Below are 14,000 nucleotides of genomic sequence, written 5' to 3' on the forward strand. Positions count from 1 at the left end.
GGACAATACTATGCATTTGCTTGTGGATAAGAAGCATAAACTGTAAACTCAGAGAAAAGTATGCGTTTATTAAGTATCCATTTTCGTGTGGAGATGGCCTAAAACCTTGTTTTTAATGAATACTTACGGCCTACTACGCTACTGTATTCTAATGTAAGTCATTATGGAAGTAATTGGACAGGCACGTTTTTTCTTAGTGAAAAAAGTATGACAACCACTGATCTACCTCATTATTATGAAATAGTTACTAAAAAAAGCAGTACTTTAAACGTAATAAAGTGACTTCCGTCATGCACTGTCTCTTTAAATGTGGCGGGCTGCCCTGTTGTTGGTGTGCAGGAAACCCCGTACTGACTGTTGGGGCCCAAGATGGCTGAATACTCATAGGGGACTAATAATTCTAATAGAAACAACATCGTTAATATTTTGTTAATATTCAGGTCACGATATGTATAAAGAGTATTGTTAGTGGCTTTTAGGTGGTTATTTGAGGGATTTGTGAGCAAAATAGAGAGCTCCCATTGACTACATTGTTAGCGGACTTTTTATGTATTTATTTATTTACCACTTAGAATGCGTCAGAAAAATACCAAATACAGCTGACTGGCATTAGCACCGGCGCATAATTTTGATAAGTATTTATTTTTTAATTCAATGTATAGTGAAAATATCAGCATGTTTATATTCAAACATACATTAAGTCCTCTTGTAGTGTGTTGAAAGCCAGAAAGACAGTGTTGTTGAGATTTGGATATGACAGCGCACAACCGTGACGTCATCAGAAGAGTATGAGTTTCTGTTTTGAGCTGTGTACTCTCATTTGAAAACTCTGGTTTACAAAAGTCTGTGTTTTTAAGGACAATACTATGCGTTTGCTTGTGGACAAGAAGCCTTAACTGTAAACACAGAGAAAAGTATGCTGCCCTGTTGTTGGTGTGCAGGAAACCCCGTACAGACTGTTGGCGCCCATACTCATATGGGACTAATAATTCTAATAAAAACAACATTGCTAATCTGTGGTTGATATTCAGGTCAAAGAGTGTATGTATAAAGAGTATTGTTGGCGGGTTTTAGGTGGTTATTTGAGGGATTTGTGGGCAAAATAGAGAGCTCCCATTGACTACATTGTTAGCGGACTTTTTATGTATTTATTTATTTACCACTTAGAATGCGTCAGAAAAATACCAAAAAAGCTGACTGGCATTAGCACTGGCGTATCATTCTGATGCGTCTTTTTTTTTTTTTAATGTAGAGTGAAAATATCAGCATGTTTACTTTGAAACGTACATTAAGTCCTCTTATAGTGTGTTGAAAGCCAGCAAGGCAGTGTTGTTGAGATTTGGAAATGACAGCGCACAACCGTGACGTCATCAGAACAGTACGAGTCTCCGTTTTGAGCTGTATACACGTATTTGCAAACTCTGGTTTGCAAAAGTCTGTGTTTTTAAGGACAATAAAAACTTATCCACAAGCAAATGCTTATCCACAAGCATTTGCTTGTGGGTTAGAAGCATAAACTGTAAACTCAGAGAAAAGTATGCGTTTATTAAGTATCCATGTTCGTGTGGACATGGCCTACAACCTTGTTTTTAATGAATACTTAAGGCCTACTACGCTACTGTATTCTAATGTAAGTCATTATGGAAGTAATTGGAGAGGCACGTTTTTTCTTAGTGAAAAAAGTATGACAACCACTGATCTACCTCATTATTATGAAATAGTTACTAAAAAAAGCAGTACTTTAAACGTAATAAAGTGACTTCCGTCATGCACTGTCTCTTTAAATGTGGCGGGCTGCCCTGTTGTTGGTGTGCAGGAAACCCCGTACAGACTGTTGGGGCCCAAGATGGCTGAATACTCACAGGGGACTAATAATTCTAATAGAAACAACATCGTTAATATTCAGGTCACGATATGTATAAAGAGTATTGTTAGTGGCTTTTAGGTGGTTACTTGAGGGATTTGTGAGCAAAATAGAGAGCTCCCATTGACTACATTGTTAGCGGACTTTTTATGTATTTATTTATTTACCACTTAGAATGCGTCAGAAAAATACCAAATACAGCTGACTGGCATTAGCACCGGCGTATCATTTTGATGCATCTTTTTTCTTTTAATGTAGAGTGAAAATATCAGCATGTTTACTTTGAAACGTACATTAAGTCCTCTTATAGTGTGTTGAAAGCCAGCAAGGTAGTGTTGTTGAGATTTGGAAATGACAGTGCACAACCGTGACATCATCAGAACAGTACGAGTCTCCGTTTTGAGCTGTATACACGTATTTGCAAACTCTGGTTTGCAAAAGTCTGTGTTTTTAAGGACAATACTATGCATTTGCTTGTGGATAAGAAGCGTAAACTGTAAACTCAGAGAAAAGTATGCGTTTATTAAGTATCCATGTTCGTGTGGACATGGCCTAAAACCTTGTTTTTAATGAATACTTAAGGCCTACTACACTACTGTATTCTAATGTAAGTCATTATGGAAGTAATTGGAGAGGCACGTTTTTTCTTAGTGAAAAAAGTATGACAACCACTGATCTACCTCATTATTATGAAATAGTTACTAAAAAAAGCAGTACTTTAAACGTAATAAAGTGACTTCCGTCATGCACTGTCTCTTTAAATGTGGCGGGCTGCCCTGTTGTTGGTGTGCAGGAAACCCCGTACTGACTGTTGGGGCCCAAGATGGCTGAATACTCACGGGGGGACTGTTAGCAAATAACCGAGCAAGACATCGGTAATGAATGACAAATAGCAATACGGTGTAAAGCAAACGCTTTATGTAAATTTTACAACAACGAGCTTGTTGGTTTGCATTGTTTTCGGGAATGTATAACAGTACGGAGAGAGTTTCCTCTCTGCGGCCCCGAGCCAGAACATGGCGGAACACATTGGGGAGAAATAGCGGCTAACGCTAAGTTAGCCGGCCTGCTATCCAGCCATATTTCCCAACACTGGTCCGGATTAAAACCAAACGCCTGCAAATGTGAAACGATGTTTTTGGCGCGTTGCTGTGGTTATTTGGCCTTAAAACGGGTAAGGTACGAAGCCCTGGTGTCTGGGTTACGCGAAGGCACGTCAACGCGTTAGCGCTGCCAGCTAACGTCCACCAGAGTGTATCGACGTCTATATCTTAAGGATTCCAACTATCGACAAATCAATAAATGTGCGTTTTGTTAATGTAGCAAGTGTGTAAACACAAGCCCCTTTATGGTGCAACTCCTTGTTTTGATGTTCGACTACCTCTTCAAGGTGGCTTCGGAGTGCGCGGTCTTCTCTTTGAAGTTTTCTCGCTAACATTGTGATAATATAGCGTAAATATATTAGTTGGAAGCGGAAGCTGGACGTTCGCTTGGTGGTCGGCTTGACCCAAGCCCGCAACGTTTTTGGACCGCGATTGAAAGTCGTGGCGTCACTAAGGTGAGGTGCACCAGCCTGGACGGGTGTTTGGGGAGGGGGGGGGACCGGTCGCAAGCACCTGTCAGGATGACGGACACTCGCCGACGAGTCAAAGTCTACACCCTCAACGAGGACAGACAGTGGGACGACCGCGGCACAGGACACGTCTCGTCGGGGTATGTGGACCAGCTGAAAGGCACGTCTCTCCTGGTGCGGGCGGAGAGTGATGGTAAGCGCCTTGTACTTGCGCCAAAATGTGCAACACTGTGGTCCCCATCATCAAATGACCAATACTGAACTTGTCTCTGTCACTGCCAAGGTTCCTTACTACTGGAGTCCAAAATAAACACAAATACTGCGTACCAGAAACAGCAGGTCAGTGCTTTTTTTTTTGTTACCATGAATTGATTTACGGCAGGGGTGTCCAAAGTGCGGCCCGCAGCTACATTCTGGAAATGCCATTGCAAAAATACAAAAGAACATTACCCTGAATTGATTAAGAGGGGTTAGTGCGTCTGCCTCACAATACGAAGTTCCTGCAGTCCTGGGTTCAAATCCAGGCTCGGGATCTTTCTGTGTGGAGTTTGCATGTTCTCCCCGTGAGTGCGTGGGTTCCCTCCGGGTACTCCGGCTTCCTCCCACTTCCAAAGACATGCACCTGGGGATAGGTTAATTGGCCCTAGTGTTTGAATGTGAGTGTGAATGTTGTCTGTCTATCTGTGTTGGCCCTGCGATGAGGTGGCGACTTGTCCAGGGTGTACCCCGCCTTCCGCCCGATTGTAGCTGAGATAGGCGCCAGCGCCCCCCCGCGACCCCAAAAGGGAATAAGCGGTAGAAAATGGATGGATGGATGATTAACGTGGACCCTGACTTAAACAAGTAGAAAAACGTATTCGGGTGTTACCATTTAGTGGTCAATTGTACGGAATATGTACTGAACTGTGCAATCTACTAATAAAAATATCAATCAATCAATCAAAAAATTAAAAATATTGGAATGAGGTGAAAAAGTTGCAATGTTGACACAAAGCTGCCATGCAGGCTGTTTTATTTTCTTTTGTCTTTATTTTACCATGGAAAAACCATCTTTACCATGAATTGATTAAAGGCCTACTGAAATGAGATTTTCTTATTCAAACGGGAATAGCAGGTCCATTCTATGTGTCATACTTGATCATTTCGCGATATTGCCATATTTTTTAGATTTAGTAGAGAACATCGACGATAAAGTTCGCAACTTTTGGTCGCTAATAAAAAAGCCTTGCCTTTACCGGAAGTAGCTGACGATGACGTCACCGGTGTGAGGGCTCCTCACATTGTTTATAATGTGAGCCTCTAGCAGCAAGTGCTATTCGGACCGAGGAAGCGACAATTTCCCCATTAATTTGAACAAGGATGAAAGATTCGTGGATGAGGAAATTTATAGATAGATAGTACTTTATTGATTCCTTCAGGAGAGTTCCTTCAGGAAAATTACAATTCCAGCAGCAGTGTACAGAGTTGAGATCAATTTAAAAAAAAAAGTAAATAATGCGGGTTTAAATGGAAACAAAATAGAGAATTATTACAATAAGAATAAAAAATAAAAAGCAACAATGGGAATAAAAATATAACAGTAAAATAAGAATATAACAAGAGAAAGTAGGCAGTAGTGACCATGTTATGAAAACGTATTGCACTGTTATTGTTTTGCATCCCCTGTCTTCCTTGTACCCTCCGCCCCAGAGAGGAGTTGTACAGTCTAATGGCGTGTGGGACAAAGGAGTTTTTTGAGTCTATTAGTCCTGCACTTGGGATGAAGCAGTCTAGCACTGAACAGGCTCCTCTGGCTACTGATAACGCTATGCAGAGGGTGACTGGCATCATCCAGGATGCTCACTAGTTTGTCCACAGTCCTCTTCTCTGCTACCGTCACCAATGAGTCCAGTTTCATTCCGATTGTAGAACCGGCCCGCCTGATCAGTTTCTCAAGTCTGGAGCTGTCTTCCTTAGATGTACTGCCCCCCCAGCACACTACCATGTAGAACAGAACACTGGCAACCACAGACTGGTAGTACATCCACAATAGTTTTTTTTGCAGATGTTGAAGGAATGCAGCCTCCTGAGAAAGTATAGCCTGCTCTGTAAAGTAAAGGACTAGAAAAAATAAATAAAAGATAAAGTTAAAAAAACAAAGGCGATTGCATTGGGAGCGATTCAGATGTTTTTGGACACATTTACTAGGATAATTCTGGGAAATTCCTTATCGTTGTATTGTTTTGCTAGTGTTTTAGTGAGTTAAATAGTACCTCATAGTTGCACGGGTGTGTCCACGGACGGGTGTGTTGACGCCAGTCTCTGAGGGAAGTCATGGCAGCAGGACAGAAGCTCCGCTGATCTTCGGTGAGAGGCGACTTTTTACCACAATTTTCTCACCAAAACCTGCCGGTTGACAAGTGGTCGGGAACCATGTTCGCTTGATCGCTCTGATCCACAGTAAAGCTTCACCTCTGGGAATTTTAAACAAGGAAACACTGTGTTTGTGTGGCTAAAGGCTAAAGCTTCCCACCTCCATCTTTCTACTTTGCCTTCTCCATTATTAATTGAACTAGTTTCAAAAGATTTAGCAACACAGATGTCCAAAATACTTTGTAATTGCGCGATGAAAAGAGACGACTTTTAGCCGCAAGTGATGCTGAGCTATTATGTCCCCTCCAACCAACGTCACAAACGCGTCGTCATACGCGTCACCATTCCGCAACGTTTTCAACAGGAAACTCCGCTGGAAATTTAAAATTGCAATTTAGTAAACTAAACCGGCCGTATTGGCATGTGTTGCAATGTTAATATTTCATCATTGATATATAAACTATCAGACTGTGTGGTCGGTAGTAGTGGGTTTCAGTAGGCCTTTAACGTGGACCCCGACTTAAACAAGTTGTAAAACTTATTTGGGTATTACCATTCAGTGGTCAATTGTATGGAATATGTACTGTTCTGTGCAATCTACTAAATACAAGTTTCAATCAGTCTATGATTTATTTTTTTGCCATTGCTCAAAAAAAAAAAATTATGACATAAAAAATCCATGTTATAATGAATTATTTTCAAAGCTCCAATTAGTTCAAATATTTCATTTTAAAATGTTTTATGTGGTAAATATTGCATATATTTTGTAGTTGCCATGTAAAAACATAAACGTTTTCTTTGACAGAAGAGCATAAAACAAACAATCATAGTTTAAACATAAAATTGATATAAAGTTGATCTCGTAACTTAAGTGTTGAAAGTTAAAAAAGAAAAAAAACTAAAATGTATCACTTTATGAGTGGGGCACCTTTTGGATCCCAAATATATTTAGTGGTATTTTAATTATCTTTTCACTGTGATTACTCAAAAAAATTAAAGAATTCAAATCAATGGTGTCCTGCATTATTGATCTTTTAGGGCTCTAAATACCGTATTTTTCTGACTATAAGTTGTAGTTTTGTTCATAGTTTGGCCGGGAGTGCGACTTATACTCTGGAGTGAGTTATGTGTGAAATTATTAACACATTACCGTAAAATATCAAATATTATTTATTTATAATTCTGGGAAATTCCTTATCTTTCTATTGTGTTGCTAGTGTTTTAGTGAGATTAAATCGTACCTGATAGTCGAAAGGGTGTGTCCACGGGTGTCTTGACGCCAGTCTCTGAGGGAAGTCGACGGCAGCTGCATGGACGGCGCAAGCTCAGCTGATCTCCGGTAAGAGGCGACTTTTTACCACAATTTTCTCACCGAAACCTGCCGGTTGACAAGTGGTCGGGAACCATGTTCGCTTGACCGCTCTGATCCATAGCAAAGCTTCACCTCCGGGAGTTTTACACAAGGAAACACCGTGTTTGTGTGGCTAAAGGCTAAAGCTTCCCACCTCCATCTTTCTACTTTGACTTCTCCATTATTAATTGAACAAATTGCTAAAGAATCAGCAACAAAGATGTCCAGAATACTGTGTAATTGCGCGATGAAAAGAGACGACTTTTAGCCGCAAATGGTGCTGTGCTAATATCTCCCCTGCAAACCGGGATGTCGCGCGCACGCGTCATCATTCCGCGACGTTTTCAACAAGAAACGCCGCGGGAAATTTCAAATTGTAATTTAGTAAACTAAACCGGTCAGACTGCGTGGTCGTTAGTAGTGGGTTTCAGTTGGCCTTTAAATCTCTAGATCAACATTAAGTCAATCTGTCAATATGATGTTTTTAAAGATTTAAGTTGTATACTCCTTTTGTTAAAGAAAACCATGTGTTTTTTGTGGAAAAAACAAACAAAATATGCAATATTTTCACCCAATTAAATTTTTACGAAAATGTTTGAGATTATATAATAATTGGAGCCGTAAAACGGTCAACAACTCATAACAACATTGATTTTAATTCACTGTTATTTTTTGTGCAATGACACTTAAAAACAAAACACACTGATCCAAAAGGCTCCTACTCATTAAAGTGTTAAAAAATAAATAATATTTTTTTTTTTTACTGTTTACTTTTAACACAATGGTCTCGAGATCAACTTCAGATCTATTCGTCAATTATAAGTTTTTTTGTAGTTTATTTTTTTTGTTTGTTTTAAGGCCCTTCTTTAAAAAAACATCTTTGTTTTTTTATATGGCAAGCACAAATTGGGGACGGCGTGGCGCAGTGGGAGAATGGCCGTGCGCAACCCGAGGGTCCCTGGTTCAAATCCCACCTAGTACCAACCTCGTTACGTCCGTTGTGTCCTGAGCAAGACACTTCACCCTTGCTCCTGATGGGTACTGGTTGGCGCCTTACATGGCAGCTCCCTCCATCAGTGTGTGAATGTGTGTGTGAATGGGTAAATGTGGAAGTAGTGTCAAAGCGCTTTGAGTACCTTGAAGGTAGAAAAGCGCTATAAAAGTACAACCCATTTATCATTTATTTAATGTGACGAAATTGGAGCCTTGAATTGGTCAATAATTCATAATTGATTTTGATTCACTATTTTTTTTTTTTTTTTAAAGAAACAGCCTGCATGGCAGCTTTGTGTTATTAGAGTAAACATTGCAACATTTTCTTGTTACATTTCACCTGTTTGCTATTTTATACCACTTTTTATGTTTTAATTTTTTTCCATTGTCTTTTTAAAATGTGCCGTGGGGCCGTTAAAAAATGACCTGCGGGCCGCAAATGGCCCCCACTGGTCTACACACACTTATCATTTTATCCATCCATCCATCCATTTTCTGCCGCTTATTCCCTTTTGGGGTGGCGGGGGCGCTGGCGGCTATCCTATCGCAGGGCCAACACAGATAGACAGACAACATTCACACTCACATTCAAACACTAGGGCCAATTTAGTGTTGCCAATCAACCTATTCCTTTTATTGTCATTCAAATTTGAACTTTACAGTACAGATAAGAACAACATTTTGTTGCATTAGCTCATGGTAGTGCAGGATAAAAGAGTAATAAGGTGCACATATATAAATAAATAGATTACTAATCCATTGGACTTTTTCATATACATCCACGTTTATGGATGTATGTTATATTGTCTCTCCCTATATATATGGGCTCTCCCTTAGAGATAGGGTGAGATGCTGTGCCATCCATGGGGAGCTCAAAGTAAAGCCGCTGCGAGAGGAGCCAGATGAGGTGGTACGGGCATCTGGTCAAGATGCCACCCGAACGCCTCCCTAGGGAGGTGTTTAGGGCATGTCTGACCAGTAGGAGGCCATGGGGAAGACCCAGGACAAGTTGGGAAGACTATGCCTCCCGGCTGGCCTGCGAACGCCTCGGGATCCCCCGGGAAGAGCTGGGCGAAGTGGCTGGGGGGAGGAAAGTCTGGGCTTCCCTGCTTAGACTGCTGTCCCCGCGACCCGACCTCGGATATGCGGGAGAAGATGGATGGATGGATGTTATATTGTCTTTATATCCCAGTGAGTTAATCCATTTTTGGAGGGAATTGAGGGCATTATTTTAATGCGTTCAAGAGTCTTACGGCCTGAGGGAAGAAGCTGTTACTGAACCTGGAGGTTCTGCTACGGTGGCTGCGGAACATCTTTTTAAAATCCAGCAGTGCCTGAAAAAAAGTGGCAATAGCTGACTTGGCGGCATTATTGTGCTTATTTTGATCAACTTTAGACGTACAATGACATGTACATTACCCTAAAAACCAGCCTGCATATACACAGAGCCCTGAGAACATTATTAAAGAGCGATTGTACACCTGTGCTGCCGAAACCCAACACTCATAGAATTACATGTTCAGCCACATGGTGGCTAACATAGATTTCAAAATTTTTCTGGAGGGGAATGCCCCCAGACCCCCTAGCACCGTGTGCACTTGGGTGCGGCCGCTATGCGGCTTTCCTCAAAGCTGTGTTTTAGGATTAAAACATTTTCAGATGATTTTGTAAATCTTCATTCCATCCCTGCTTACCACCACCAGGTGTGAATGAGTGATGGGTTCCCACTTCTCTGTGAGCGCTTTGAATATCTAATAGAAAAGTGCGATATAAATCTAATCCATTATTATTATTATTAAAAGGAAATGATTTATATAATAACATTTACCAAATTGTTTATAAAAAGTCAGGTTTTGCCTATAATGTCCAACAGTCAGAAAGTTGTTCTCTCAGTAAATGATGAATTCATGAGGTTCAGGTGATTCCTTTTGGTGCACTTCATCTGCAAATAATATTCAAACCCCTTTTCATATGTTTAGGGAAAATGTGTTAGATGTAAATATAAACGGAAATACAATGATTTGCAAATCATTTTCAACCCATATTCAATTGAATATGCTACAAAGACAACATATTTGATGTTTAAACTTATAAACTTTTTTTTGTGTGCAAATAATTATTAACATTAGAATTTGATGTCAGCAACCCGTGAAAAAGAAGTTGGGAAATGTGTCAATAGATACTGATAAAGTTGAGGAATGCTCATCAAACACTTATATGGAACATCCCACAGGTGTGCAGGCTAATTGGGAACAGATGGGTGCCATGATAGGGTATAAAAACAGCTTCCCATAACGGGGTTAGGTACACCCCTTTGTCCACAACTGCATGAGCAAATAGTCACACAGTTTAAGATCAACGTTTCTCAAAGTGCTACTGCTAGAAATGAAGGGATTTCAACATCTACGGTCCATAATATCATCAAAAGGTTCAGGGAATCTGGAGAAATCACTCCACGTAAATGGCATGGCCGGAAACCAACATTGAATGACCGTGACCTTCGATCCCTCAGACGGCGCTGTATCAAAAACTGATATCAATTTCTAAAGGATATCACCACATGGGCTCAGTAAAACTTCAGAAAACCACTGTCATTAAATACAGTTAGTCCCTACATCTGAAAGTGCAAGTTAAAGCTCTATTATGCAAAGCGAAAGCCATTTATCAACAACCTCCAGAAACGCTGCCGGCTTCTCCGTACCCGAGATCATCTAAGATGGACTGATGCAAAGTGGAAAAGTGTTCTGTGGTCTGACGAGTCCACATTTTTAATTCTTTTTGGAAATATTCGACATTGTGTCATCCGGACCAAAGGGGAAGCGAACCATCCAGACTGTTATCGATGCAAAGTTCAAAAGCCAGAATCTGTCATGGTATGGGGGTGTATTAGTGGCCGAGGCATGGGTAACTTAAACATCTGTGAAGGCCCCATTAATGCTGAAAGGTACACACAGGTTTTGGAACAAAATATGCTGCCATCTAAGCCCTGTCTTTTTCATGGATGCCCCTGCTTGTTTCACCAAGACAATGCCAAGCCAGGCCCTGCGATGATAGGGCGACTTGTCCAGGTTGTACCTCGCCTTCCGCCCGATTGTAGCTGAGATAGGCACCAGGGCCACCCGCGACCTCAAAAGGGAATAACCGGTAGGAAATGGATGGATGGAATGCCAAGCCACATTCAGCACGTGTTACAACAGCGTGGCTTCGTAAAAAAAGAGTGCTGGTACTTTCCTGGCCTGCCTGCAGTCCAGACCTGTCTCCCATCGAAAATTTGTGGTGCATTATGAAGCGTAAAATACGACAGCAGAGACCTCGGACTGTTGAACGACAGAAGCTCTACATAAATCAAGAATGGGAAAGAATTCCACGTTCAAAGCTTCAACAATTAGTTTCCTCAGTTCCTAAACATTTATTGAGTGTAGTTAAAAGAAAAGATGATGTAACACAGTGGTGAACATGCCCTTTCCCAACTACTTTGGCACGTGTTGCAGCCATTAAATTGTAAATTAATTATTTACAAAAAAAAATAAAGTTTGAGTTTGAACCGCAAATATCTTGTTTTTGTAGTGCATTCAATAGAATATGGGTTGAAAAGGATTTGCAAATCATTGTATTCCGTTTATATTTACATGTAACACAATTTCCCAACTCATATGGAAACGGGGTTTGTGTAAAGAATACATGTCAGTGTTTATCTCACGCCAACAACACAGCATATATCTGCTTTAGTGTTAGCGTTAGCATTCTGTTCCCTCAGGTTGAGGCTAAGAACTACACAAATGGAATGTCACTGACTACTTTTACAACATGTAATAAAGTAAATAATTAATATTTTGTCATTTATCTTCGTTCCCCTCGTGTACTGCTCCTTTTTTCCCATATTTATCGAATGAAGTCAGAGTAGTTAGCAGCCTAGCTCCCTGCTTTGAGTCCGTCCACATCTCGTAGCTTCGTGTATCGAAATGAAGTTTGTAAAAATAATAAGCAGCAGCAATAAACTTGTATATAATTTAATGACTATGGGACTGCAAGATAGTTCCACTGATCAGTGTTCTTCAGCACAAAGATGCCCCACAAAATTTCCTGCATTCCAAAAGCTACTTTCAATCTTCTTTCTCTCCGTTGTCAAGTTTGTTGTAATAGAAATGCACAAGATAAATACAAGTCACGGTGTATATTCCATTGGCGGTCGTTTGCTTGAAAGACAAGTTGTAGGAACACCCCCGTCTGTGTTCAACCAATCAGCGTTCGACAGCACAACCCGCCCCCGAAAATATTCCTGGTTTTCCCACCTTGCTAGTAGGAACTCTGAAAGGTTCCGAAATAACTACATCCAGCGGGTTGGTTTTTGGTGGAAACGCAGGGGAATTTTTTTTTACCTGGTTAAGTGGGGAAGTTCCTGAAAAAGTTACTACTTTAAAAAATGTTTCTTTGAAATCTACAGTTATATTTTGACAAAGACGGGGAAAAACATGCATACTTGTAAACGGCGCGTGCAACAGCAACAAAAAAAACATGGCGGTAGAAGCAAAGTTAAATCATGAAATGCAACCTGACCTGAGCAAAAATGATGCATGTTTATCCGGGAGTGTCTTGATACCAATGACCCAGCCACACATATGTTGTGGACCTTTATGTTTTCCAAGTTTTCATCTGTTTTGTTGTGTCGTCACAAGATAGTTTGACATGTCTGGGAACACGACCAACGGATAATCCTTAATATCACTCAACAAATCTTGTTTTGATAATGTATAGGGATGTATTGCATTGCATAGTTTGATGTTTTGCTCGTATCTGCTTTTTGCAGGAGGATCTAGGCCTCTTGTGTACTCCGATAGTTCGCGCGCTGCTTGCAGCGCAACAGCCAACTTGGCTTGGTTGACCACCACGGTTTTTCACTCCGGGGAAGAAGTCACGTCACAAAGTACGAGCAATTGGTTGTGTTCAGTCTCGTGACTTTTGAACTTAACTTTACAGAAAGTGGGGGAAGTGGGACGGACCGCCAAACCATCATGGTGATTGTGCAGCAGCAGCGTACAAACTATCTCAGTAGCTTGGGTTTTAGACCTTACCATTCAACTCAGATACGAGCTGAAAAAATCTACCTACAGTATGCAATAGGATTATCCGTCGGTCGCATTCTCAGATATGTTGAACTATCTGGTGCTCCATACATCAGTCTACACGGCAAAACAGAGGAAAGCTTGGAAAAGCATGGAGACCTACAACTTCTTTGTGTGTGACTAGGTCAAGGAATTTGGTGTCAAGACTCTCCCGGATAAATCACGCATAGTTAATGCTCGGGTAAGCAACATCATTTAATATAACCTGCAAAGACCTGCAAATGATATGTGTCAATAAAGTACTTAATGTTTTCTCACTAATTGTAATTTTTTTTTTTTTTCATTTTGACAGAAAAAATATATGTACTGCTTGAAATTGCAATCCTTTTAAACTTTATTGGTATCCATTATTGCTACACATATTAGTATATTATCATACCTTTCAAACATGTTTTGTCTAAATAAAAATACTTAATTTTACAGCAAATTTCCCATCAAATGGATAAAAATGACATTAAATTTTACGTTGTTCTTTACAGCATGTTACTGTAAATTGAAAAAAACGACTACTGTTTTTTGCGTTAAAATTCTGTTGACTGAGCTGCAAGATTTTGACTGTAAAATCAGCGGTTGTTGTTTTTAGCTGTGTATTACTGTAAATGGAAAGACTGTACATTTGTTTTTATGGCAGAAAAACTGGCAGCTAAGTTGTCGCACTAAAAAAATATCTTGTACTGTTTTTCCATTAAAAATAGAATGTTGTAAAAACCAATTTAGTAGTAAAATTCTAGCAATTAAGCTGCC

General features: G+C 40.2%; 1 protein-coding gene across 2 annotated transcripts in view; it reads left to right on the plus strand.

Moving 5' to 3' along the window:
* Positions 1–2,643: 2,643 nt before the first annotated feature.
* The window catches only part of LOC133542404 (serine/threonine-protein phosphatase 4 regulatory subunit 3), a 50,282-nt gene continuing 38,925 nt past the window's right edge, over positions 2,644–14,000 (plus strand). The window contains exons 1-2 of one of the 2 annotated variants that reach the window (XM_061886487.1): positions 2,644–3,630; positions 3,721–3,776. In XM_061886487.1, coding sequence (XP_061742471.1) covers positions 3,489–3,630; positions 3,721–3,776 — 198 coding nt within the window. In that variant the 5' untranslated portion in view covers positions 2,644–3,488. The remainder of the gene's footprint in view (positions 3,631–3,720; positions 3,777–14,000) is intronic. The other variant, XM_061886488.1, reaches the window with a different exon arrangement.

Source organism: Nerophis ophidion, linkage group LG24 (genome assembly GCF_033978795.1).
Source record: "Nerophis ophidion isolate RoL-2023_Sa linkage group LG24, RoL_Noph_v1.0, whole genome shotgun sequence".
In the NCBI taxonomy this organism is placed as follows: Eukaryota; Metazoa; Chordata; class Actinopteri; order Syngnathiformes; family Syngnathidae; genus Nerophis; species Nerophis ophidion.